The sequence below is a fragment of the Pinus tabuliformis genome, chromosome 6 (assembly GCF_031772625.1).
Source record: "Pinus tabuliformis cultivar Carrire ecotype Pingquan chromosome 6, CPIR1, whole genome shotgun sequence".
In the NCBI taxonomy this organism is placed as follows: domain Eukaryota; kingdom Viridiplantae; phylum Streptophyta; class Pinopsida; order Pinales; family Pinaceae; genus Pinus; species Pinus tabuliformis.
Genome location: NC_142292.1, coordinates 1,867,156,896 through 1,867,184,351, shown reverse-complemented (window position 1 = coordinate 1,867,184,351; position 27,456 = coordinate 1,867,156,896). Strand labels below are relative to the sequence as shown.

Here is a 27,456-nt window from a genome sequence, read left to right as displayed (position 1 = left end):
CTTTACTAGGCTTATGACTATTAGTCCTGGCCATAGTACATGACACATGGATAATATGGTGTCCACCCTCACTCCCTCTCAACTAGGGAGGAGACATCCACAAGCATAAGCTTTTCTCAAGAATACCCATCATTTTCATAGAGAATAACATCATTAATTTGTTTTCATCACATGATGCCTTTATGATTAAGCATTCATAGATTTGTGGCAAAATATTTCCCCTTTTGTCATTTGTGATGAAAGAAAATAAAAAAGTGAAAGCCAAAATCATTAAAGATACACTATAATGATTTATCTAAGTCTAAACTCTAAGGTTGAAGTGAAAATTCATGTAAATGTTATATCTATGAGTTGTGCCAAACTTATGAAAACCTTATTCCCTAAGTCCTATATATAAGAAAAAGAAAAAGAAATAAAAATAAGGCCCAATGAATGGTAACTCATGTATTCACTCCCTCTTTGGAAAACATATGAATATATACACTCCTAGTCACACTTGATCACATGTTTGTGATGGTTAAATCATGAAGTCCTATTTTCCCCTTGCATTTTCACTTCATCATTTAAGCACCTAATTGAGGATCTAGGGAACGTTTGTTGCCTCAGGGTTTCATGTTTACTCTTGGTTTACTTATGTCACACTATGATCAATTTATGTGACGAAGTAAAATACTTGAGTTTGTGGAGTTATTAGAACAATGTATTAAGTTAGTCACCACACACACATGTATTACATCTTATTGATGCACATGTATGGGTTGGAGACTCATTGTTTGAGAACTTTAATGGAGACTACTTTACGGCTTTGATTATATAGCTTACAAAATCTCTTGGTAAACATTGTGATTCATCCTTTCTTTTCCTCAAGGCACTTGATAATATTGAAGTCACTCCCAATAATCCATGGAGATGGCGAGTATAAATTACTTGTGCTGGAAATAGAATTGAGAAATAGAGGTTTTCCATTTATGAAATTGGAGTCATAAACATTGGATACATGGTAGTAGTCCTCGATGTCGATGAACTAAAATTGTATTGTCATAATGTGAAAAGAGGTAAACATATTGGTAACCTTGATGTCCCGATCATTCAAAATAATATCCATTCCACCCAAGTATCTCTAAGCATCAATCACTACTTCGTGGAAATTCCTCCCCCATTTGCTAATTATATGAGGTGGAACCTCACATAATTTTTTTTGTTTCTTATATCAACATTATTGACAGGAACTTTTCGTACCATTTTTCTTTTAGGAGTCTTTGTTTTCCTTTACTATTGGGGCCCCTCATGTTCCATGAGAATATTTTCATGGATAATTTACACAGAAAGGAAGTATAATGTGACTAAAAAAAACATGTTTCAAGATTTAAGTGCTTGGACAATGCCACTTCATGACTCCTATATTTCCTTAACCTGGGACTGAATGGTGAACTTGACGGCCTTAAGGGAAATTGACCAATGAAAATCTCAAAAAGAGGTGGCTTTTGACATTATCACATACTAGTTAATATACTAAAAAAGATATCCATAACAATTTAATCAATCAATGAATCATTAAAAAAAATATCCAAAACAATTTCATCAAGCAATGAATCATTACATTATAAAATACAATCTATAAACCTTTTGGGAACTTTTTGCTAAACCATGTTCAAAACCAACATATTTCATTAATATTTAACAATAGTACGGACAATAACACATTTTCATAAATTAAATAACATGTTATCGAGCCTAAGAAATGTCACTAACAAAAAACTAAAAATCATGCACCTAATGGGAGTGACCACTCAAGGCCACCATAAGACAATTAATCTATTAAGACCAAGATTAATGGGGACAAAGATCTGCAAAGGGAAAAGGCAAACCTATTTTGACTTTATTGTTTTATTAGGTGCAAGTTGAAAATCTTGAGATATAATAAAACGCAGAATTAATTTTATTGCATTAAAAAAACCCAAGCGCATTCTATAACTTAGCAAGGAAGAGATGTATAACACCCATCTTAGCGACACAACGCATGGCATTAAGTTACTTTGTTATATATAATTTAAACTTCTATATAAAATAAAACATTTAGCATGAATGGAATGTTTAAAATCCATTTTTATAAAAACCAAATATAATTTTTGTTATAAAAAAAAATACCAAAAACTAAATATATTGTTTAGAAAATAAAAAAAATACTAAAACTAAATATATATTAAAAAAAAACTAAACATAAGAAAATGTATATATATTTTTTAAATTTAAAATAATTTTTAGAATTTTTTTAAACACTTCCCTCCATTCTAAGAAGCAAAAATAATAATAGAAATAAGGACAGACCAAAAATCTTCCTTTCCCTGGTAAGTGTTTCCCACCATTCATTCCACTCACTCAAGTTATTTCATAAAATAGAGATAAGTGTTATTTCACACTCTTTTGGCAAAGCCTATTGAGCTTCGCCTATGATATATCTATTCCTTGATGGAGTCCTTGATATATTGATCAAGTTTTGATTCCTTGGAGATTAATTAGAGCAAAGAAAACATGAGTACTCTTAATTCCAAGTTCAATGCCTCTGATGGTGGACACGAGGCAAGGGAGGGGTTGCTATCATGGTCATAACTCCAAGTTCATTGTCTCTGATGGTGGACGAGGCAAGGGAGGGGGTTGCGGTCATGGTCGTGGAGTTTTCTCTTTTACATTATATTTAGGGAGTTCAAAGCAATTTGAATGGAATCATTGTCATCACTAAGTATAATGGATTAAGTGTGATAATGGATAAAATGAAGTATTTATCTGTGAGAATTTTTTCTTGAACGAACATTAGGATCCATTTTATCATAGATAAAATTACATGCATTAAAAATGACTCAATATTTGATGTGACATTCATATTGTATGCGACTTATTTTTCATTAAAAACAAATTACTTTTTCATGTGACATTATTTTTTGTTAAAATTTCTTCTATTTCTAATATGAATTACAATTGTAATTTAAAATAAAGCTTCCAATAACTCTTAATTTACCAATCGTGCATGGACATCATAAGAAACATTCACAATATAATATGAAGAACAAATGGGTACCTACTTCATATGCATTAAAAAATGCTTCTACTACTTAATGTGAATTACAAGTGTAATCTTAGTTGGATCTCCAATATGTATTAAATCATATTTTCATTTTATTTTTTAGTACTATTAAATTTTATTATGTCCTACCTCATTTTATGGTTAACATTGTAATAAAAATATGCATTGTGCTATAGAATTAGTACTAACATGTAATATTGATTTTTTTTCCAGAACGCTACAGGTAATGACCACGAAGATGATGATATAGACTATGTTTAGATTACATCATATATTAGAGATGATGATGGTGTTGTTGATGATTATGTGGATGATATTATCAAGGTGGTCAGGATTATGATCATGAGGATGATCTTGACTATGATTTGTGTGGTTCTAGCTAGTCATGCATTCTTTTTTATATTTAGCTAGGATGTCTTAATATGGTAATCATACATTTGAATTTTAGTTGATTTGAATAATGATGATGATACTATCGGTACTATCTTGTTACCTTAAGAATACGTTGAAAATTATTTACATTTTTTTATGAAGAATTATTGTGTATGATGAGATTCCTATTTTTTTTATGGATGTTGTGAATTTACCTTAGAATAATGATATCTATGAAACATTTTTATTTGGTAATCATACATTGACTTTTAGTTGATTTGATTAAATATGATGATGATGTTATCATTTTTATCTTATTATTTTATGTATATATTGAAAATTATCAACAATATTTTGATGGAGAATTATTATGTATTATGATATTACTATCTTTTGATGGATGTTGTGAATTTACCTTAGAATAATGATGTTCACGAAAGATTTTGATCTGATAATCACACATTTGAATCTTAGTTGATTTGATTAAAGATAACGAGGATATTATTAGTATTATCTTGTTACTTTATATATGTGTTGAAAATTGTCAATGCTTGTTGATGGAGAACCATTATGTATGATGATATTAGTATTTTTGGATGTAATGCTGTGAATTTACCTTGGAATAAGATATATGTGATAAGTGTTTATTTAGTAGTCATATATGTATATTGAAAATTGTCAACGATTTTTTGATGGAGAATTGTTATATATGAGGATACGACTGTCTTTTTAATGAATGTTGTCAATTACCCTTAAATTTGTTAACAAATATTAAGTTATCAATTTGAGTTGTGATATCTTCTTAAATGTGTTATACATGAAAATACCTCATCATCATCTTGGAGGAGAATACTATGTTGTTGGTTGAAATACCCCTTTGTCCTAGACTATATAAGACTATAATACAGGTTATGTACCATGAGGACTAGGTTATATTAGTCTCTAACAAGTTATCCCCTTCATCTAACTTTTCTTACCAAAATTCTCACTCAGTCACGAGCAAAAAAGCTTGAGCTAACTAGAATTTGACACTGTTATTCACTTTCGGAAACTCATATGGTGGAATGTGATTTCTTTATCCTCATCTTTAGCTTTTTCCTAAAAAAGAAAAGCATACAAAAGCAGGAAAGAGCCATAAATCATGGTGAAGCTTTTTCCTAAGCACAAAAAAATCTAAAAAGTGGAAAATGCCACTTTATATGAGGAAACATTATTCACCCAAAATATTTTGCCCAAATTGAACTAATGAGGAATTTGGGAAATCTTCATAGCCTTCACTTTCATATATATTAGAGGCTTGGCCATTGAGGAAATGATGGGAGTTCTTGTATTGTCACATTGTTGAGATCTATCTTGAGAACGAGAGTTTTGGAGTTAGGAGTTGGGGGAGGTGTTGCTACAACTGCATCTAATGGTTGTAACTTTCCTCCAACTCCTTTATTAATATAGATAAGTTGTCCTTCCTTCCATGTGTTGCTATTCATTCTTTACTTATTCTATTTAACTAATGAATGTATGGGGATTTCGGTTTATATTTATTTATTTAGTAATATTTATATGTTTTTTATAGTTTCGATTACCAAGATATTATGTTGTGAAGGTTGCTTTGTTCTCTCTCTTATGTGTAGGACCAATCTTTGGAGCTAGCTAGGAGCACTTCCTAGCTACACTAAAAATTCGAACAAGACTTGCATGAAAAGACTCACGTGAATTCCTTATCTTTTTCTTAATCTATACTGTACATCTTGATCTACTAAGAATCTTGAGCCTTAGAACAACCTTTCTCTTAATCAGTCTGTCCTAGGTTTCCAGGATAAACTGAGAGGGTTTTATGTTCATCTAATCGTGCATTAAATCCTACAACAAAATGATATTTAGAAACTGTAATATATTTCACTATGTAATTGAAATTAGTAAAATGAACCCATAAAGGGGGTCATAAATGGAAATACAAGTAAAACTCTAAACAAGAAGCCAAAAGTGAATGTAATTGTGGTTGCAAAACTGGGAGTAAAATTGGATGTTGAACTAGCCATCAAAACAAGATGCAAACAATGACACAAAAAGGGTTTTAAAGTAGAAATAAAAAAGGGTGCAACACTAGACACAAAGAAGGGAACAAAATATGGCATACAAAAGGATACCAAATTGGGCGCAAACAAGGATGAAAAAATGGACACCAAAATGAGGGTGCAACGAATGGTGTAAAATTAGGATGCAAAATTAGGTGTAAAAAGGATTTAAGAAAATACACAAAACAAGATGAAAAATGGGACTAAAAAAGGGTGAAACCAAGGATGCAAAAAATGATGCATAACTAGATGAAAATTCAAACTAAAATCTAGGTGCAAAATGAGATGCAAATATTGACACAAAATGTGGCAGAAAAAAAAATGCAAATATGGATGCCAAAAATGATGCAAAATGAAATGCAAATATTGACACAAAATGTGGTAGAAAAAAAGATGCAAATTTGGATGCCAAAAATGATGCAAAATTAGACACCAAAAATGATGCAAAAATGGACATAAAAAATGGTGCAAAAATTGGCATAAAAATGGCTCAAATTTTGATGAAAATTGAGATGCGACATTGGATGAAAAATGAGGTGCACCAAATGATTCAAAACTTGGTGCAAAAACAAATGCAAAAGTAAACAAAAAAAATGGCTCAAAATTGAATGTAACATTAGACAGAAAATGGGATGCGAAGGTGGATGCAACACATGGTTCAACATAGGATGAAAATTTAGATGCTCAAAAGGATATAAGAAATGGTGTAAAAATGATGCTAAATTGGATGCAATAAATGATGAAAAATATGGTACAAAATAGGATGAGAAAAAGGGAGACAAATAAAAAGCAAAAGTGGATGCAAAAAATGGTGCAAAAATGGATGCAAAATTTTGCACTAAATTAGATTCAACATATGGTGCAAAATTGGATGCAAAAAATAGTGCAAAAAAAGGCAGAAAAGTTGACGCAAAAATAGATATAAAAATAAGTACAAAATTAAAAACAAAAAATGGCATAAGACTAGATAAAAAAAATTGGCACAAATTGGAAGCAAAAAAGGCACTAAATCAGATGCAAAAGATGGTGTAAAACTTGATGCAAATTACAACACAAAATAGGAAGCAAAGAATGGCACAAAATAGGAAGCAAAAAATGATGCAAAAATAGATGCAAAAAATGGCACAAAACTAGAAGCAAAACCTGTGGTAAACCCAAAAGAAAATCTTGGTGCAAAATATTATGCAAAAAATGAAGCAAAATTTGGTGTAAAAAAAGATGCAAAATTTGGTGCAAAAAAGGACATTTTAAAAATTGTACAATAGAGCCAGATTTAGCATCAGGCTGCTCATATCAATTGAGAAAAAAATGCACTAAAATCTGGTGCTAAATATGGCGCAAATTTCCTGTTTTGTTGTAGTGATATTCAAGCAACGGTTAAGCCAACCAAACTCTATTAGAAGGCAACTAAACATGTGTTGAGATACCTCAGTGGAACCACTCAATTTTGTCTTTGGTATAGATGGACAAAGTTAATGAAGCTTCAAAGCTTCACAGATGCAGATTGTGTAGGGAGTCCATCATACAAGAAGAGCACATTAGGGGGAATCTTCAATATTGGGTCAACGACAGTTTCTTGCTACAGCAGGAAGCAGAGATTAGTTTCACTCAGTTCAGTGAAAGCAAAGTACACGACTACTAGTTAAGCGACTAGTGAGGCTATCTAGATGAGGACGATCATTGTTGGGTTATTTGGTCAACAAATGGATCCTACAATGATTTACTATGACAATCAGATTTGTATCAAATTTTCTGAGAATCTATTTCTTCATGATTGATCCAAGCATATTGACATCCAATATCACCATCTTAAATATTGTGTGCAGAGGCAAATCATATTTCTAGAGTAAATTCTTACAGAGGAACAAGATGCATACATCTGAACTGAGGCACTATTAAGAGGAGAATTTGAGTTCCATAGAGGCAATATTGGGGTACCTGATAATCCATTTCTTGTTGAGAGGGAGTGTTGAAAATGCAACAAGAAAATCCAGAATTAATTTTCCCTTGAATTAAATTAGGAGAAAAAAGCATAATTCCACATCACAAGGCAACTTGTACGAGTTAACTAAGTTAATTTGACTTAGTTGGTTCAGTTAATTCAAATTGAGGGTCTACTTTGAGTCATGTAGAGTGGCTCCTACTTTATAGAATTCAGTTTATCTGAGTTAAAGTCAGTTAAACTAGTTCCAACCGTTGGAGGAACTAGTAGGAGGTCTACCAGTGGGGTGAAACTTTAGTGTTCAACTAGTTAACTAATAATTCAACCATAAATAATTCATGCATGTGTGATCTATGAATTACCCAGTTGAGAATGGAGTTCAAGGGAAATGTACTATCAATTTTATAATCATCCAAATGGTACAGGTGGTGCATGCAGTTAGAGGAAGTCCTATGATGGATTACACAATTCCAATTGAGGAATTTCTCTAATTAATAGGGGATACTTCCCAAGGAAACAACACAAGGAAATAGGGACTTGGGCAAGCAAAAATTTGGTTAAGTATTGATCAAGGCTTGTCTAAGAAGTTGTGAGATAGATATAGATAGTGCAGAGGTTGCTTGAGATTGAGCAAAGCATTATAATCTTTTCATATTTTCTGACTGATGCAATATACAGATAGCAAGGGTTTTTAGTAGTGGCTTTCCCTAGGAAATCATTGTGTAATGTGTTGATTGAATTACTTCTCTTGTATGCTTCGTGATTTTGCGATCATTAATAGTTTTGAAAATTGGTAAAGTATATTCAAGTCTATTGTTTTAGTAAATTACAATTAGCAGTTTGAATCTACAAGGAAAATATACATTTCCCCCTTGGTATTCTAATGCAGGAGCATAAAAAACATAGTTACCGACCAAACGAGAAAATTACTGATTACCCGTTTTTTTAGGTAGCAAAAAATCACCCGATTTTAAAAAGTGGTGATTCAAATTACATCTTTTTTTTGGAGTATATTTTTGGCACTTTAATTTTTCTTATGTATCAAGTATGAATATTTTTTTTAAATGTGAGTGAATTTTATGGTGATTTTAAAAAGTGTTGATGCAGCATGAACCCCTTTTTTCAGAGGGCTTATTTTGACACTTTAAACTTTTTAATGTCTTCTTCTTTCCTAAGATATTTATTTTTAAGTGTATTTATGTATTTGTGTTTTTTTATTTTTGTTTTCAAATTTTTTTGTAATGAAATCTTAATTTTTTTTACATTGTTAAAAAACAAAAGAAATGGTCAATATTTTTAAGTTAGTATTTTCTATATGTTTATGTACTGTTAATTATTATTTCAATGCACATAAAATAATTGTCACTAAAAAAACAATAATTTTAAATATTTGACAAAAAATACACATTTTCAATATAAATATAATGAAAAAAATACACATTTTGAAAATTTTTGTCAAAAATGACATGTCAAATAAACGATTTTTATGGGAAAATCTTAACAAAACACTTTTAAAAATAGCATTCTTTTATGAATTTTATGTTAAAAATTAATAGTATCATATTTCTTTTACAAAAAAAATGAATCACATAAAAATTAAAATGAAAAACAGATACTACAAATATTAAACATATAACAACAATAATCAAATGCTCATTCTTCTCATAAAATTTCAAAGTCAAAACATAACAAATAAAACTAATGAATATCTTTCAAAATTGAGCTTGATTTGCAAGCATAAACTAAAATTCATCAACAATATCATATAATCCATGTTCATCATCTTCTACAGCTTTATTATTTTCTTCTTTCACAATATTTTCAGCTTCAATTTCCTCATTTTCCTCCTCTAATGAATCTTTTATGTCTACAAATCTCCCAAAGTGTCATTTTCTAGTCATTCCATATACCGATGGTTGAGGTTCTTTTGTTTTTTTTGCCACACGTTATTCATTAAAATCTCCTTTTCTCAAACCAACTTCTTGGATTGCATCTTGAAGAAATTGAAGAACATTAATTCTTTATTGAATAAAATTTCATTGTGGCGGGTATCTTTTAATTGCAATGCAATTTCTTCCTTTTTTGTAGGAAACATGCTAGTGTTGTACCTAATCATCAAACACAAAAGAAATAAGTAAGTAAATTAGTATAAACACATAAAAACTAAAAAAATATATATGAAAAATTAATTCTTATATAATATAACTTACATGAACATAAAAATAAATACAAAACTCAATCTCCTTCATTTGAACATAAATCTATAAGATAGTTAATCAATGTTTGTGGTTTTTTTTATAAATGTTAACTATCTCTCCTTTTGCATCTTTTTCCTCATATGTTAACTTTATTACAACAACATCATGAACCAGTAGTTGGTTATGACTCTTTCAATCTACTCGATTCAAAAGAATAGGCTTATAGCTATTATCATTTTTTCAACATTCAACATGGATGAACTCACAATCACATAATTGGTTGATCTCTAGAAGAAATAAGATTTTACATTTGCATGTAACATGACATAGTAAAAGTTCAATTAACTTGTACATAAATAAAATTTCTTAACATTAATCAAACATACAATTTCAATGTCTTACTATGTAAGTTGCGTCCTTGAGTTTGCTTTTCCCTTGAAGCTTGCTAATAACATTGCAAATCGTGTGTCTGAATGAAATGTGACACATCTCCAAAGTGGTGATGTTGTGACTATTGAAAGTCCATAACCACTTTATTAAAATCTTGATAGGTATAAAGCTCATTATCATATCCAATGTCTGGGAAATTGAAATCATGAAGAATGTCTGCAATAACCAGGGCATATTCCCATTTAGGTATGATTTTTGCAAAGTCTTCACAATCACCTTGTATTATTTGATATTGGATAGTGTGCAACCCATTCCAAATGAAATGAGTAAGAGTAGGATCAAGTTCAACATTCCTAAGATGCTTGTTTCTCAACCTTTCCAACTTAACTTTTTCAATAAATCTTTTGAAATTATTTGGTACTCCAACTGCATCCTTCTTCAACATCTTTAATAAAACAAACAAATATAAGTATAAGTAATAAAATAAAATAAAATTACATATGAATAAAATGTATGTAAAAATCAACGTACCTTTTTGAATGAGAAATAAAAATCTTGAAGTTTGTTGTAGAACTTTACTCTCAGTAGTTGTGTACAACATCATCCCAACTCTTTTCATTCAACATTCTAACCATATGTTCTTGTATTTTCATATAAATCTTATGAATGAATAAATAAAGTAAAAATTGTTAATATAGTGATATGTATAACAAATACTACCAACAATAAAATGTTATATTTAAAAGAAAATTATAATCCAAGAAAAAGTAAAAATAATTCAACATACTTACTTTTGAAATTTCGAGCAAATTTCGTCCAATGACAATTCACTTGACTTCACACGACATAGTATTGATTTGACTAGTTTGTCATCCTTCACGCATTGTAATTTTTTCTCCAAGATGTGATAGTTGTATCATCTGGAATTTGCTTCATTTTAGGACCTTTCTTACTATCAGTACATATTATGGGTTTAGATTTTTTAACCTTCTGATCTTTTATGGAAATATTCTCCCTCATGTAGAAAATATCATCAATCAATTCCCATATCTCTCCAGTTCTAAATGCTAACAAGAAAATATTATTCATGCCTCTGAATAATTCTGAATTTACTTTGCCACCTTTTGAATTTATTTTATTTTCAATTTGATAACTTGTTTCCATACAACATTCCTTTCGAAAGCTTAAACTGACTTTTGTCTTATCCCTACCACATTTTTCTACAAATTCATTATGAATAAATCTAACCCTTTGGATGAAAGTCATAGACATTATACACTCATTATCTGCATTATGATTCCATGTCAATAACTTTGCCTATGTTTCTATTAAACCAACATAAATGATTCGTTTCATTGTTTCAAAAGGACAGTGATTGGGATATTCCTCGATCAATTTTATTTTGGGCTCTGCTAAATGGTTCCTTCCAATTACATAATATTTGTATTCAAAACATCATGTCTTATCAAATGCCTCTTTGTTGGGAACTTGATTTGGATCAACAAGAATCACATAATCCACCACATGTGCATATGGATTGTACCTGAACAATGTTTTCAAATTATGGACATGTAAGTGATGTGTCTTTCTAATTTGATATTGATATTTTCCTTCATTTGGCCTATAGAATTGACTGACATTAAGCTGAAATGTTTTTCCACCATTAATTAATTTATTCTTCATCAAATGATCTCGAATGGTATTTTGTTTTGTTTAAAAATGTCATCCTCTAAATTATCACCTGGGGTTATGATTTCTATGTTGCCTTTAGAACTCTCACTTTGATCTTCACTGTCGCCCATGATTTTAACAGATTAACCAATTTTTGATTTCTTTTTCTTACTCGTTAACATATCTTCTTTTACATAAACAATATCCTCATCATCAACTAGAAGAGATACATTCGTGGCCATTTTTTTAATGTTTTTTTTCTTTTCTCCTTTTGAACAACAGTTCTAATCTCCTCCTCACTAGTGGTAACATATTTTTTAGCTTCAACTGTTTCCACATATTCAAAAGAAACATGTTTAACTTTGTGTGGTTGTATCTTCCGGATCCATCGCATCTGTTGTTTTTGTGCATCGACGTTTCGAACCAACCTCTGTGGTTCATCATCAGGATTAGAATTAGTGAAGAAGTCAGAGATGGGTGAGGATGAATAAATAGATGAGGAGAAGGTAAAGTGAAGGGCCGACAAGATCTAGATTTAAGGAAAGGTTTATTAATTAGTTTAGGATTGAATTATTTTTATTTTAATTTAGAATTTATTATAATTTCATTTTTCTTTTATTTTTATTTTTATTTTCCTTTTATTTTTATTTTTGTTTGAGTTTAAATATGTTTCACCTAATCAAGCTTTAGTTATGAATTGAATTATTGGTTTATTCCTATGTAAATATCTATGTATATTTATATTGCTAGATTTAATTTATTATGTTTTAATTTAATTACAAGTACATTATGATTTAATTACAAGTTAGTTATAAATATGAATAATTAGTTTATTTCTTTCTATACATATATGTATATGTTGTTTGATTTAAATTATTATGATTTAATTTAATTTAATTGGATAAGGTGTAGGTTTTATTACATTAAGATGGTGAAGGAGATTAATCGGACAAAGGGATTTAAGGGGGAAAAAGGAAACAGAGGACTAGGAAGTGGCGGAATCCTTTATTATCGTGGGAATCCAATTATCACTTATCTTCCAACCGTCATCACGATTTAGGTTATTAGGGTGTTTTCTTATTTCAATTGCTTCTCTGAATTTCCTATGGTGGTAATGCTCAATTTTGGCCATAACATAGGAGTCTTCGATGCAAATGTGGTGATTGGTTTTGCTTGAGTGTTCAGCCAAGGCCGAGGTTTTGGAGCGGTTATGGTTAATGTCGGCCGCATGCTCTTGAATCCTTGTTGATATAGATCGGCCGGTTTCACCAATGTATGTCTTCCCGCATGAACAAGGGACCAAGTAGACCCCTTTGTGGTGCTTAGGGTCAATAGGATCTTTCACGGATTTAAGGCATCTGTTAATAGTTTTCAAAGGTTTGAACGTGGTTTTTATGTTATTCTTTCTTAAGATGTGAGCAATTTTATCAGTGGTGCCTAGAATGTAAGGGAGGTGAACTGTACCTGCGTAATCATCCCTATGATGTTTGTTCATGGGATTTTCAACCTTCTTGAAAGCCTTGATCCCTTGGTGTCTCTTGTAACCATTCTTCTTGAAAACGTCCAAGAGGTGGTTCTTTTCTTGTTCAAACTTATCATGATCTGAAATACGAATTGCTCTTGTTGCTAGAGTGTTTAGCACCCCAAGTTTATGAGCCAGATGATGGTGAGAGTTAGCATGAAGGTAGTGTTCGGTGTGAGCTTTTTTGCGATAGACCTGGTGAGAAATAGTGCCATCCTGGTTCCTTTTGATGAGGATGTCAAGAAAGGGAAGACAACCATTTTCTTCCACTTCCATTGTGAACTTGATGGAATCTGACTGGCTGTTAAGGTGTTCAAGAAATTCGTTTAGTTTTTCTTTTCCATGAGGCCAAATGACATAAGTGTCATCAACAAATCTTTTCCATAATTTGGGCTTTAGGGGAGCAGACTCAATGGCTTTAGTTTCAAAATGTTCCATGAACAAATTAGCAATGATGGGAGACAGGGGTGATCCCATGGCCACACCATAGGTTTGTTCATATATCTCCTCTTTGAAGCTAAAAAAGGTGGATTTTAAACAGATTTCGACCAATTTAGCTGTGTTGGGGTCAGTGATTTTCTATACAACCTCCATGGCTTCATTTATAGGAATGTTGGTGTAAAGAGCTTTTACATCAAATCTCACTAAGATGTCGTCTTGGTCTAGATTTATGTGCTTGATTTCATTAATGAAGTGGTAGGAATCTTTGACAAAGGAGCTGGTATTCCCTACCAAGGGTTTAAGCTTTTTAGCCAGATGCTTCGCCAGGTGGTAAGTGGGGCCACCAATAGTGTTGACAATGGGTCTAATAGGTATACCTTCTTTGTGAATTTTAGGGGCCCCATAAATCCTAGGGGTTTAGGGGTTGGTTTCAATAAGATTCTTCATATTGTGTTCATTGCTTGTTCTAACCAAGTTATTGACATTCCTGGAAATCTTCTTTATGGGATTCTTCTTCAATTTGATGTAGCAACCACTATTGTTTAAATGGTCTAACATTTTCTCATTGTAGTCTTCACTAAAAATAAAAATAAAAGGAAAATAAAAATAAAAATAAAAGGAAAATAAAAATAAAAGAAAAATGAAATTATAATAAATTCTAAATTAAAATAAAAATAATTCAATCCTAAACTAATTAATAAACCTTTCCTTAAATCTAGATCTTGTCAGCCCTTCACTTTACCTTCTCCTCATCTATTTATTCATCCTCACCCATCTCTGACTTCTTCACTAATTCTAATCCTGATGATGAACCACAGAGGTTGGTTCGAAACGTCGATGCACAAAAACAACAGATGCGATGGATCCGGAAGATACAACCACACAGAATGCAAATTGCAGAAGTCTCAAATCCATGATGTTTAACTTTGCTAGATTAACCCACCTTAGGGATTATTTAATTACCCCTGTATATACTATTGTAGTGTCATGGATTATTTCTCTTTGGTTCCTTCTCCTTTCTTCTTTTATCCCTGTATGGTAACTGTTGATCACATTCATAATATTTGGCTCTAGATAATAAATACCCTCCAACATCATTGAAAGGATCTCAGTAAAATATTATCAAACAAAATATAATATGTCAATGATTAATCATTTATAAAAAAATTAATGATCCTTACAATAATGCATAACACATAAATATAAATAATCACACTTACAATGTTGTTTGAAATATTGGTTGCGGTTTCTTCACACAACTGTGTAGATTCTTCATAGGTGTCATACTTGACCTTTGAGTGATGATATCTAACGTTTTCATGCATCTTGGGCAATTTTACAAGAACATAAACAACATTTGCATTCGGCAGCAAACATATGTCTCGTATTCTGCCCATCACCTCATATGGTTCACCAAAGTTAATCATACCACAATATAAATAGATATGTGTATTATCGTCACTCTCAATATCTTTAACACGCCATGTAAAATTCGTTTTATTTATTTTTCACGAATTCCTCCATTCAGAAATAATCTTGAATACACTTGACGGGCCAGTAGCTTGACTTTTATGATGTTTCTCAGTTCGGGTATGTTCAACAGTATTCATAGAGTGTCCAACTGCAACTTTAGATAATAGAATTGTTGTCCTTGTTCCAGAAATATTCGCAGAGATCTTCTTTGATGCCATCTTCCTTATATATATAAACATGTAAATTAGTTAATTAAAAAAACACATATTTAATTAAACAATTTAAAAAAATTAACAATATAAAGTTTATTTAAAAAAAATATATAAATATAAAAATAGTCTAAATTTAAAGTTAATTAATTTAAACTATATATATATATATATATATATATATATATATATATATATATATATAACAAAACTACTACATGGGCCTTCAGTCCGGCGGCCCGTGCAAGTTCGCTCATGGGCCTTCTGCCCTCCACTGAGTGGGTCTACTGGGACGATTTCGGGAATCGGCCCCTCAGCTAAGCGAGGATTTGAAGGCCCATGGGCAGGCTTGCAAAATCGGCCCCACGACTTAGCGAGGGCCTAAAGGCCCATGGCCGAGCCTACCAAACTCGTGCAGGCCTTCAGCCCTCATTAAAAAAAAAGAACTAAAGTTAGAAAAAAAAATTAAAAACCATACTTATATTGTTTAAAAAAAATCAATTCATTTTTTCATTTAAAAAAAATCAATAAATAGATTTTATTATTATTATTTTTATTTATTTTTTTATTTTTTCGCTATAAAATATAATAGAGTTTTTTTATGTGGTTTTTCATGTAAAATATGATAGTGCAAAAAAAACTTCGAAAAAAATTGGAGCACAAAGACCATAAAACAACAAACTTTCCCCAAATTCCATTTTAAATAGTCAAAAGAGAAGGAAAACTAACCTTTCAAATGTGAAAAACCTCCGTTGAATGTGTTATCGATGACAATGCAACTCCTCCACAAAATTGATCTAAACTTTTCAATAAAACCCAGAAGGCTTGATGTGATGTGACGAATAAAAACAATGAATCTTATTATATAATGAAGATGGTAGGATTGTTTTAACATTTCTCAAATGTGGGATATATATATATATATATATATATATATATATATAGTTAACATTTTAGGTTTATATTAACTTTTATTCATTGTGGGATAAAAATAAAATATTAATTATAAAAATAATTTAGTTAAGTAGTCAATGTTAAATAATTTAAATAGAAAAATTATTTTAATTTTTAAGGAATGCATTAAACAAAAATTTATGTTGATATTTTGAATAGGAAGTAGGGTGAATATTTTTGAAGACGAAAATTTTAGTAATATCTTTTCAAGTAAATTTTAGAAGAAAATTTTGGAGAGAAATATTTTAAACGAAGTTTTTGGAGGAAAAATTTTAGGCAAAATGTTTTAGGGGGAACTTTGGAGGGAAAATTTTCAGCGAAATTTTTTGGCAGGAAACTTTAGAGGGAAATTTTCAAACTCTAAGCTATAAATTGTCATTGGGAGAGTGCATTTGTATCATTTGACATCTTTTGGTTGAAGGTCATGGATTCTTCTGATAGTGAAGTTTTTCTTTCTGTAGCATCGACATCTTCGTCATGCAACAACTCTATTCATTTTGATGAATATAACAAGAATTCTTTCACTATGAATAGAGACAAAATTTCCACTTGGTCTTAATCCTAAGGATGATGAGAGCAACATTGATGAAGGGCAACAAAAATAATTTCCTGTGAATAGAGAGTCAATTTTTCCACTTAGTCCTAATCCTAAGGATTATGAGAGCACCACTGACGAAGGGCAGGATGAAGAATTTCCAGTAAATAGAGAGTCAAATTTTCCACTTAGTCCTAATCCTAAGGATTATGAGAGCACCACTGATGAAGGGGGGGATGAAGAATTTTCAGAGTCAAATTTTCCACATAGTCCTAATCCTAAGGATTATGAGAGCACCACTAAGGAAGGGGAGGGGGAGGATGAACAATTTTCAGCAAATAGAGTTTGAAAGTTTCCACTTAGTCCTAATCCTAAAGATTATGAGAGCACCACTAACGAAGGGGAGGATGAAGAATTTCCATTAAATATAAATTCAAAGTTTCCACTTAGTCCTATTCCCAAGGATTATGAGACCACCACTAATGAAGGGGAGGATGAAGAATTTCCTGTGAATGATAATTTGACTATGAATATAGAGTCATATTTTCCACTTCGTCCTAATCATAAGGATTATGAGAGCACCAGTTATGAAGGGGAGGATGAAGAGTTTCTTGCAAATGATAGTTTTAGACGCACAAATGTGAATAATGCATTTTCTCTAAGTGAGTGTTTCAAAGGCACTCATGGTGATGATGATTTAAATCCTCCAAGGGAGGATTTCAAAAGAACAAATGAAGATGGTGAAGAATTTCGCCCGAGTCAGGATTTGAAAAGTGTTGATGTTGGTAGTGAAAATTTTCATTTAGGTGAGGATGGTAATGAACATTTTCCAAGTAATGATGGTGATGATTATTCTAACCGTGTTCAGAATGATCATAGTGAGGATACTATTTTCTCCTAATGATTATGAAAATGCTTCTATAGAGAATAATGAAATGATGGAGATGTTTCAAGAAAATATTGTATTTAGGAGTAGGAGTAGACCTTTTCATATCAATTCAAAATATTCTAGTTACACGAGGTTTAGGACATAATATCTCACAAGTAGAAGTTCTAGCTGTGATTTGATTTCATGTGAATGTTGCTGAAAGGATTGCTTGAAACATATGGATTTCAAGTTTTCTTTGGAGAAAAGGAAGAGATATTTTTCAATGACTAAAAGCAGACAAAATTAATATTTAATAGGTTGCATGCAATCTACACTAGAAGGTTATGGTTATCATATTGGGAAAGTATTTCTCTATAGAAAGGATTTCAAAATGTTGCATTCAATTGGCAATTTTCATTTGTCAAGAATCCAAGAAATACTGGAAAAAGATCCCACATTTTATTCATAAGTATGTTATAAAAAGGAGGTTGGGCCATCAACAATTACTGCAATGTCATGGATGAAATATACATCCATACAATATTCTCAAGACAAGAAATATACAACTTATACATACAATATGTAGAAGGTGCTGAAGGAGATGGTAATTTTATTACATATTCATATTTTACAAGGATATGGAAGAATGAATTCAACAATGTTTGTATTCCTAAGAAGACAAAGATGGGGGTTTGTAGTACATGTGCTTCTCTTAAATAAAAGAGAGATAAGTGTAAAGGTGTAGAAAGAGGTATGCATTCAGAACATTATTTTTAAAAATTAGATAGTTATCAACTATGAAAATATATTTATTAATAGGTTTCTTTTATTTTATATATAGATTTGATTGTCAAAACAGTTCAGGAGCATCACAATCAGCAAACATGTGAAAGACAAAAATTGTATAAGCATCGAAAGAAGTATTATGATAATCCAAATAAATATTTCGGTTTTATAATTGATGGTATAGACCAAAAGAAAACACTTATGCCAAATTTTGTCCGCACACCAAAAAATGTACAGAAGGAAAATTTATTTAGTTTCACTTGGTTGGTTGTATGGTCTTTAATGGGAAGATGTTGCCAAATTTTTACTTCACTACTCCAAATGTTCCTAATGATGCAAATCTGACCATGACTATAATCCATGTGGTTTCTCACTGGTTTGGTATTCTTCCTGAAGTTTTGTATCTACAATTAGACAACACAAGCTGTGAAAACAAAATTCAAGTTGTTTTTGGATATCTAAACATGCTTGTTAAATTGGGAATTTTAAAAAAGGTAAAGGTTGGTTTCCTTCTTATTGGGAAAACTCATGACCATATTTATCAGATGTTTGGTCGTTTTTCAGTAACATTGAGGAGGAAGGATGTTGGGAGCCTACTATCATTAATTGAATGTATTAAGAAATCATACATTCCATAGACTGTTTTTCATGTGTTGGAAGAAACTATTGACATGCGAAGGTTTATTCTGGGATCACATGGTGAGGAGAAATGCATTGCACAGCTTAATGACATTAGCTTCCAACGTCAATTTCGTATCAAAAAAAATAACGGGAAAACACTTGTATGGGGCAAGAAGTATTCAATTGTGGAAGAATGGGGGTCATTATTAGGTTTAGCATTTTTTAAGTTCATTCCAGATCATCTAATATTTTCATAAAAGATATTATTATTACAATGAGTTGCTGAACTCCATAATGCACGAAGACATAAGAGAGAGATAAATTATTCTGAATGCCTGGAAGAAATTAAAATATGTATAAGATATACATATGAGTACTTTGATGTTGTCGATTCAGTTTGATGGGAGTATTTTTTCAATAATGAAGTGATACCATTTCAAGATCAAGAAATGAAGATACACTTTTGAAGACTCCATTTATTTGACCGCAAAATATGCCAAATGAATAGGAGGAAAGACACATTATTGAAAAACAACAACTTCAAGGCATTATTAATTCTCCACATGTAGAGGAAAGAGAAATCTATATTGGTTCTAGAAGCTCACGTGCACAACGTGAAGCCATGGAAGACCTTTACAGGGGTTTTGTGGAGGATGTTAAGGAGGGTTGCATGATAGCAGTGTTAGCAAATGGAGATCCCCTTGGCTATCCATTCTGGGTTGCCAAAGTTATAAAGGTAATTAAATAAAATGAAGATATTACAGTTGTTGAAGTATATTGGCATGCCATAAATACCCACCCATTTAATGGTGTGTACAAGCCAAAGATGGAAATTGATAAACAAATTGGTAGGAAGGGGAAAAGAAAGGGTACAAATATAAATCGTCGTCGCACATATCTCTTAAAATTAGAGGATGTTGAAATACTTGTCTATGACTTCAATTTAACAAAGAGAGAAACTCTTCACTTCAGGGCCATAGAGATTTTGAAGAAGTTGCTACTAGAAGAAATAATGTTGAGATGGGAGTCTGTTGAACCTAGTCGTAGATTTAGAGTACTTTTGAAACCTAAAATAGTGGGCATGCATGTTGACTCAGATGGGGCTCTAGTTGATGAAAGAGAAGAATATGGGTCATCTTCATCTGCATCCAGTCATTCATCTGAAGATGTAGATTCTGATGGTGTGCCAAAACCTATGGGTGATTTTGAATAAATGTCTAAGACATTTTATGTAAATGATGTTTGCATGGTAACTTGAAATAAATATTTTGACTTCCATATGATTTTACATGAAGTTATGAGTCATTTCTATGTTTGTTGGATTATATGTTTTAATTATGAAGAATTCATCTCTTTAGAATATCCACAATGCAATCACAATGAAATAATGAATTACAAAAATAATGTATGTTATATTCAATCTACCAAAGTTGATATTTTGATTAAAAATAAATAAATATTAGAATTTAATATTGATTTTTTGAATTATACAATGATATTGCCATGATATTATATATTGTTATCATTTGGTATAAGGTAGTTTTAAAAATGTTGAAATTTTAATGCCTCATTAAAAGGGGACATTTTGTTTTGATGTTGATTTTTAGGTTTTTGTTGCAATAGGATAAGTTGTCTTAGGCTGAGATTTGAAAAGAACTATAGTTTTAACCTTTAAAATAAAAATTACTCTTGGAATAATGAATATTTCATTTACTTGCTCATTTTTAAAAATCGTTTTAGTCATATACCTTGTCCATAATTTCATTGTTAAAATATGTTGAAAACTCAAGGTTTTTAATTCCATGGTTGAAAATTTGTCAAACTCTTAAGGTTTTTTTGAGTTATGATATTTTATCTTTAATTTTATTGTTGAAAACAATTACAATTTTAGGGTTTTTTAGAGTTAAAATATTTTATCTTTAACAACGTGGATGGAAATTGTTGGAATTATAAGGTTTTGAGACATAATATTTTATCTTTAACATCATGTCCAAGAATTGTTGAAATTTTACAGTTTTTCAAAGTCTTGATATTTTATCTTTAATTCCATTGCTAAAAAGTGTCAAAATTGTAACCCAAGTTTTGTTTTTTTCGAGCATCAACATTTATTGTTTTGAGGGTGTTTTTTTCATCCATTTTGCAAACAAAAAATGATTTTTACTTCCATTTAAAAAAGTGTTTAAAATTTACCCAAAAAAATAAACATCATTTGGGCATACACAAATTTCGTTTTTGGGTTTGTTTTTCATGTTTTTTTTTTTGTTTTTGGGCTAGAGTTCTCGTTTTGAGGTAGTAGTTCTCATTTGATCAATAACTATGTTAAACCCAAGTCCACCATTTGTTGCATGGACTTAAATGGGTCTTGGAATTTTCTAAAGGGACTAGATTCCCCAACTAAAATTTGTATAAATTAGATTTCTCATGTAAATGCAAGTATCCAAGTTCTAGAAGGGAATATAGATTTGCTAGCATTCTTGGCCATATGGCACATTGTAAAAGAGACAAGTAATTAGGCTGAGATATTTTGTAATTTATAAAAGAGGGAAGGAGACAACCAAGAGAGTCTAAGGTTCGAGGGAAGTATGAGGGGAAGAGTAGAAAGGCTTGACTATTGTGTAATTATGCCATATCGAGTTAATGTGTGTCTAATATCTATGTTGTGGAATCAATATATTTATGCTTGATGGGCTTATATTCTAGGAAATATTGAATGTGAAGACATGGTTGTGTGTGTTGACAGTAGAGTCCTCGTAGGTAAGTTGATATGCAAGGTTGAATATCCATGGGAAAGGTTAATTTGATGAAAGGATTCCTCATTATGAATAGCGAGAGATAGCCTGAGTAATTGTGAGATCAAACTTGTAGCCCAATCCTTTGTTATCAACAACATAGTGGTGTTCCAGGGTCCAACCCTTGATAGATTTGAGAACGAGAAAACTTAGAAAAAAAATCATGTAAATTTCTCATCTATTGTGGTTGAAATCCACATTAGTTGTCGTCAATTTTTTCGTTAGCAGTTAGGGTTCCATGGCAAAGTTCCAACCCATATCAAGTTGTCTTGGAACAAGTTTCGTTGTATTTGGAAATTTGATTATGCAGGAAAAATGATAATGCAACCATCAGGATGAAGCCAAATAATAGATTGGAGAGAGCCCATAAGTGTTGAAGAGTAATATGACCCACATCTGGGTCAAAAGAACATTTGGTAGCAGAAAACCAGGGTGGTTTTTAGGTTTATATTCCCCCTTGTTCGTTAACTCACATCAGAATAAGGGGGCACCACAGTGAACCAAGGTCATTGATCATACCCCAGAATGATCGCGTTGTCTTAAAACAACACCTCGATTAGGAATAGATCGCGATGGGAGTTTCAATAGCATACCCCCTATTAACCTGCGATAGACCTGGGGGTCCTTGGGATGGATTAAAGCATTGATCTCATCGTGCCTTCGATCGTGATATTTAGAGTCGATCATTCAATAATAATGTCTACGATAACGACCAAGTGGTGGGTGGTCCTATCAATAGATAGCCTCAATAGATGGAGAATTTTCTCTTCATTTGTAGTCACTGCCATCCCCACATTATGAGGGAGCATCAATTCATAAGCACTGAGGAGTGGCGGGTAGTCGCATCGGTTAATAACGCTGATAGATGGCAATTTACCTGACAATTTCTAGATCTGTTTTGACTTTAGGATCTCAGGAATGTGAGGAACTTCACTAATGGTCCAAGGTAAAACATCAACCTGATAACCACTCCATGGTTCGCTCTAAGTTACATGGAATATAACGTCAAATTCGAAGAACACAATAAGACCAAGGGGGAAATTGGTGAAAAGGGAAAAGATTGAGGAACCATCCCATCAAGTGGTATCATAGGAGGGTTAAGCACAACCTTGAGGACTTGTAGCTCACATAAAATCAAGCCAAGGACCATGAAAGACAGTAGGATGTTGTAGGTGCCATCAACACATGTCCACCACATCTCAAGTTCGACATAAATGGAAGAACATAAACATTGAGCTAAAATACAAGTGGGTGTGTGGAGGGAAGTTGATATGGTAAAGAACAACCATATAACAGGGTGGGGATATTTAACAAACACGATTTGATTTGGAAAAGTGTAAATGCTTTATGATTTAGACCATTTTTAGTAATTATTAGAGGAATTGTTGTAATTAGAATTTTTTATTTTTAAATTTGTATTTGTGACTATATAAATGGATTCAACTCTTTTGGAAACCTTGGATGGGATAATATCAATAAATAATATCTAGAATGTATGAAACTTTTAACTAAAAAGGTGATTGTTAAAGTAAGCTATCAAACTTTCTCTAGCTATTTATTGGCGTAAACAAGGGAGTTTGTGCATGCATTTGATTATATAACAAGGTATTTTTTAATTAATTAATATTTTCCTTTTAAAAATAATAAATATTTTTAATATTTTTTAAAGATATTATGTTTTTTTTCAAGTGTTTATATGGTATCATGAAATTTAAAATTAACATTGAGAAAGAGGTAAGTGTCAAAAGTATATATAATTAACATTTGAGGAAGTGAAAAGTGTCAAAAGTATATATTTGATTGACATGGTTCTAGTGAAATGTACATCAATGGATTTGCATGACTTTTAGTCTTCATAAAATTTTAGTAATACTCTTTCATATCTAACCTTTAAAAAAATAAAAATTATTTAAATTAAAAATATTACCATTTAAAAAAAAACTAAACTTTTTACATAGTTAAACTAAAATTTATTTTAATAGAAATAATTACCACTCACCTAAAACAATTACTAACGGATTAGGATTTTTTTATCCACATTAATATATAAGAAAGAAAGCACATTTATGTAAATATAATCCACGATACTTCTATTAGCAAAGGGTGAAATCAGTTAGAAGCAAATCTACGTAGGTGGTCCTCAATACATGGATTAACAATTGATAACAAATGATGAAATCGATTGATAAAAGGCGAAATTTTAGACCATTGTAATACAAGGTCGATAACACAATGTTTATTACGTAAAACGGGATACAAAAGATGAAATATATATATACATATATTATTTTTCATTCATCATGAAAACATGATTCTTATTACTCCCCTTTCGGGCTGTAGAGACTATTGTAATCATATTTTTTTCTTCTTTTAGTTTGAAAAGGAAATAAAGTTAATTAATCCAATTTTTCAACATATATTCTATAAGTACTTTTTATTGACTTATGAATTTTTTCGAACCGCCATTTCAACTAATATGAAATTTTGAGGTGTTATTTGGCCTCATATCGAGGCAAGATACAGGGAAAGTTAAGGTAAATCTCAGGTCGTTATAAAGAGGTTTAGAGTTAAGAATATATATTTTTCATTCTTATAGTTAAGCACTGTTGGGTGTGGAGCTTGATTATTATTTTTATTCAGAGGTATCGTCGTATTGGACCTCAGTTCATATTGTGGAGGCAACGCCGCCTGTTAATGTGCACCACTAGGGGGTCCAAAGGGGGTGATGGTAAAATGTTGTAATTTCGTAATCAATCTGAGTTGTTCATTAGGCGGAAATCTGGAGATAGAAGTTATGTTTAATTTAGGGTTTTTTCTTAGAAGGCAACCTCTCGCTATATGTGAGGAAATTATATTGCATCTATGTAGATGTGTATTTTGAGCGAGAAAGATAGAGGAGATTGTGTGAGAGCGAAGAGGGAATTACAGTAGATGTACTTTAGGTTGTATCTCTTCATTTTGTTTGATAATATAAAAAGAAGCACTGGATGTTTCTCCATGGATATAGCCCAAATTGAGTGAGCCACGTATATATGTGTCTCTCTTATTTTATGTGTTTTCATTGTTTATATTTTGCAATATTTTATATGTTTCATTACTCTGTAATATATAATTTTCTTATATTTTCATTCTCTCCAAAAAAATACAGCTCATTATTTTATAGGGAGACACTGGTATTCTCCCCCCCTCCCACCAAAAAAAAATCCATGGCAATAATGAGTATGCTCCTAAGGTGGTACTTACAAAGTGAGAAAAGAAGAATAATTGTTTGTATGAAAACTATTAAAAAGCCTCATGCTTGAGAGGAGAATCCAAAAACATCACTCACATCGGTTCAGGAAGCATCCCACCACCCTCATACACGAGAGGAGATTTCGAGATGAAGAGAGAGAAGAAACAATTCCCACAGAGATGATATAGATCCACCTCGCTACAAATTAATTCACCAGCCTCATACACGAGAGGAGATTTCGAGATGAAGAGAGAGAAGAAACAATTCCCACAGAGATGATATAGATCCACCTCGCTACAAATTAATTCAGTCCGGACCTATACAAACTGTGGCTGGAATCAATGACATGAAAAAATGGTACAAAATTAAACCTTCCTCCCTAAATTGCCAATTTCACAGGATCTTCAAGCGAGTTGACTTATGGGTTTTGCCCTCTCAGCTCCTCCCGCTTAGGCTAAGAAAAAGAGCAACAGGAAGAAGAGGAGTAGCAAAACAACACGAGGAGAGGAAGAAGAAGAGCAACAACAAAAATTGTGGTCAATGAAATGAGAGAAAGCACTTGGTAGCTAAAAGATTTACAAAAAGCTGTGTTTTTTTTGGTATTTAACTTATTAAAAAAAACATTTGTGTTCCTCAGAATTTCCCTACTAATCTCTTTCTCTGCCTGAAAATATATTGTAGTCAATGAGATGAGAGAAAGCACTTGGTAGCTAAAAGATTTACAAAAGGCTGTGTTTTTTTGGTATTTAACTTATAAAAAAAAAACATTTGTGTTCCTCAGAATTTCCCTACTAATCTCTTTCTCTGCCTGAAAATATCCACCTAAAAGGAGAATCAAAGCGCAAAAACATAAGCCTGAAAATAGAATCAAAGCATAAAAAAACAAAGCGCAAAGCACTTACCCCTATGGTCTCTGTTTGAAAAAAAATCAAACTTCCTTAGTCTCTTATATTCTTATCTTCCTAGTTCTAATAGATCATCTAAAATAATTTGAATCTGAAACATTAAATTGGTAGCATATCTAGTGCTTAGTTGGCTCCATCCTCTACATCACCCCCCGACTCCATCCTCTGCATCACCCCCCAATCAGGATTACCTCTTTTTTCTGTGTGTCGAACCAGTTCTAACACCTTAACAATATTGAAATGTAAGGGACCTAAACATAAACCATTCCTGAGATATAGGAAACTAACTTTAACCAGAAAAAAACGTCTTAAATTCACCGCGTCTTACCATCAAACCCTGAAGCTCTTTTAAGGGTTTAATACCCACAAAATCATTTAAATGATACCTAATGCCAATATTTGGACAAGAAACACCACCAGAGCTTGATTTCTCAACCCTGCAGAATGAAGAATATGACAGTTAGGAAAAGCAAAAATGCCTTTGGATTCTAAAGCTTTTATTACTAGAACTCTCCACACAAGGACAAGTGACAAGATATATGAAGTGAAATCCACTTGTTTATTCTGGTTTTCCGCTTTCATAAGGTTATAGTAGATGTATTAGAGTGATACAAAAGTAGAGTTGTTATCACTTTCATCAGGTGACAACCCGTAGATGTACTAGAGTGATACAAAAGGAGAGACTAACAACTGCGATAACGAAGTGGTGATTGAATAATTTAGAGTTCACCTAGTTTAACTGGGAAACGTAGGAGTCAGTGTATCTCTCTCCATTGGTGTTCAAGGAGGGTAGCCACCCTTGAACCACGAGCCCTTCTCCACCGCTGTCCAGGGATTGCTAACCCTGCTCCACCTCTGCGCAGGGATTCCTACAAGGGTGCTAGCTCAAAGAACATAATCGTGACGAGCGTGTAGAGAGGGTCCATGAATTCTCATAGATTTGAGTATACTAATGTTGGTATTTGGTGGCTCCATTACAAGATCTACCAGGAAAAACAAAGATGTAAACGTACAAGGATGCTGGTAGGATGGGGTTGGTATTCCTACCATTTCCCTCTCTTCGCTCTAGCTATCTCTGCGGCCTATGTTCCACCAATCTATGCCTATGCCCACGTCGCAACTTACTTTGAGGTTGGCTCTAAGAACTTCTCTTCCATAGTCGTAGAGGTGGCTGCAGGGTAGTTATTATGAGCTGAGAGGTGAGGTACGGGATGGCTTATATTTGGAGCTCATGCAGAGGTAGGTATTAAACAACAAGCATGAGGGGCTGGTCCTGGAGCAGGTAGGGAGAACTCAGTTCATTGACCATCCCTTCTCAATAATGAACAAGGAAAGGTGTTGCATATGGAAAGAGAGACCAGTGGTAATATGAACCAGCAAAGGTGATTTCTTAT

General features: G+C 32.0%; 1 protein-coding gene across 1 annotated transcript in view; it reads right to left on the bottom strand.

Moving 5' to 3' along the window:
* LOC149266582 (uncharacterized) overlaps nt 1-27,219 on the bottom strand; it is a 92,044-nt gene extending 64,825 nt beyond the window's left edge. Inside the window, exons 1-2 of the mRNA XM_089408704.1 lie at nt 27,188-27,219; nt 26,391-26,499 (exon numbers count right to left, since the gene is read on the bottom strand). Coding sequence (XP_089264830.1) covers nt 26,391-26,499; nt 27,188-27,219 — 141 coding nt within the window. The remainder of the gene's footprint in view (nt 1-26,390; nt 26,500-27,187) is intronic.
* Nucleotides 27,220-27,456: the final 237 nt, after the last annotated feature.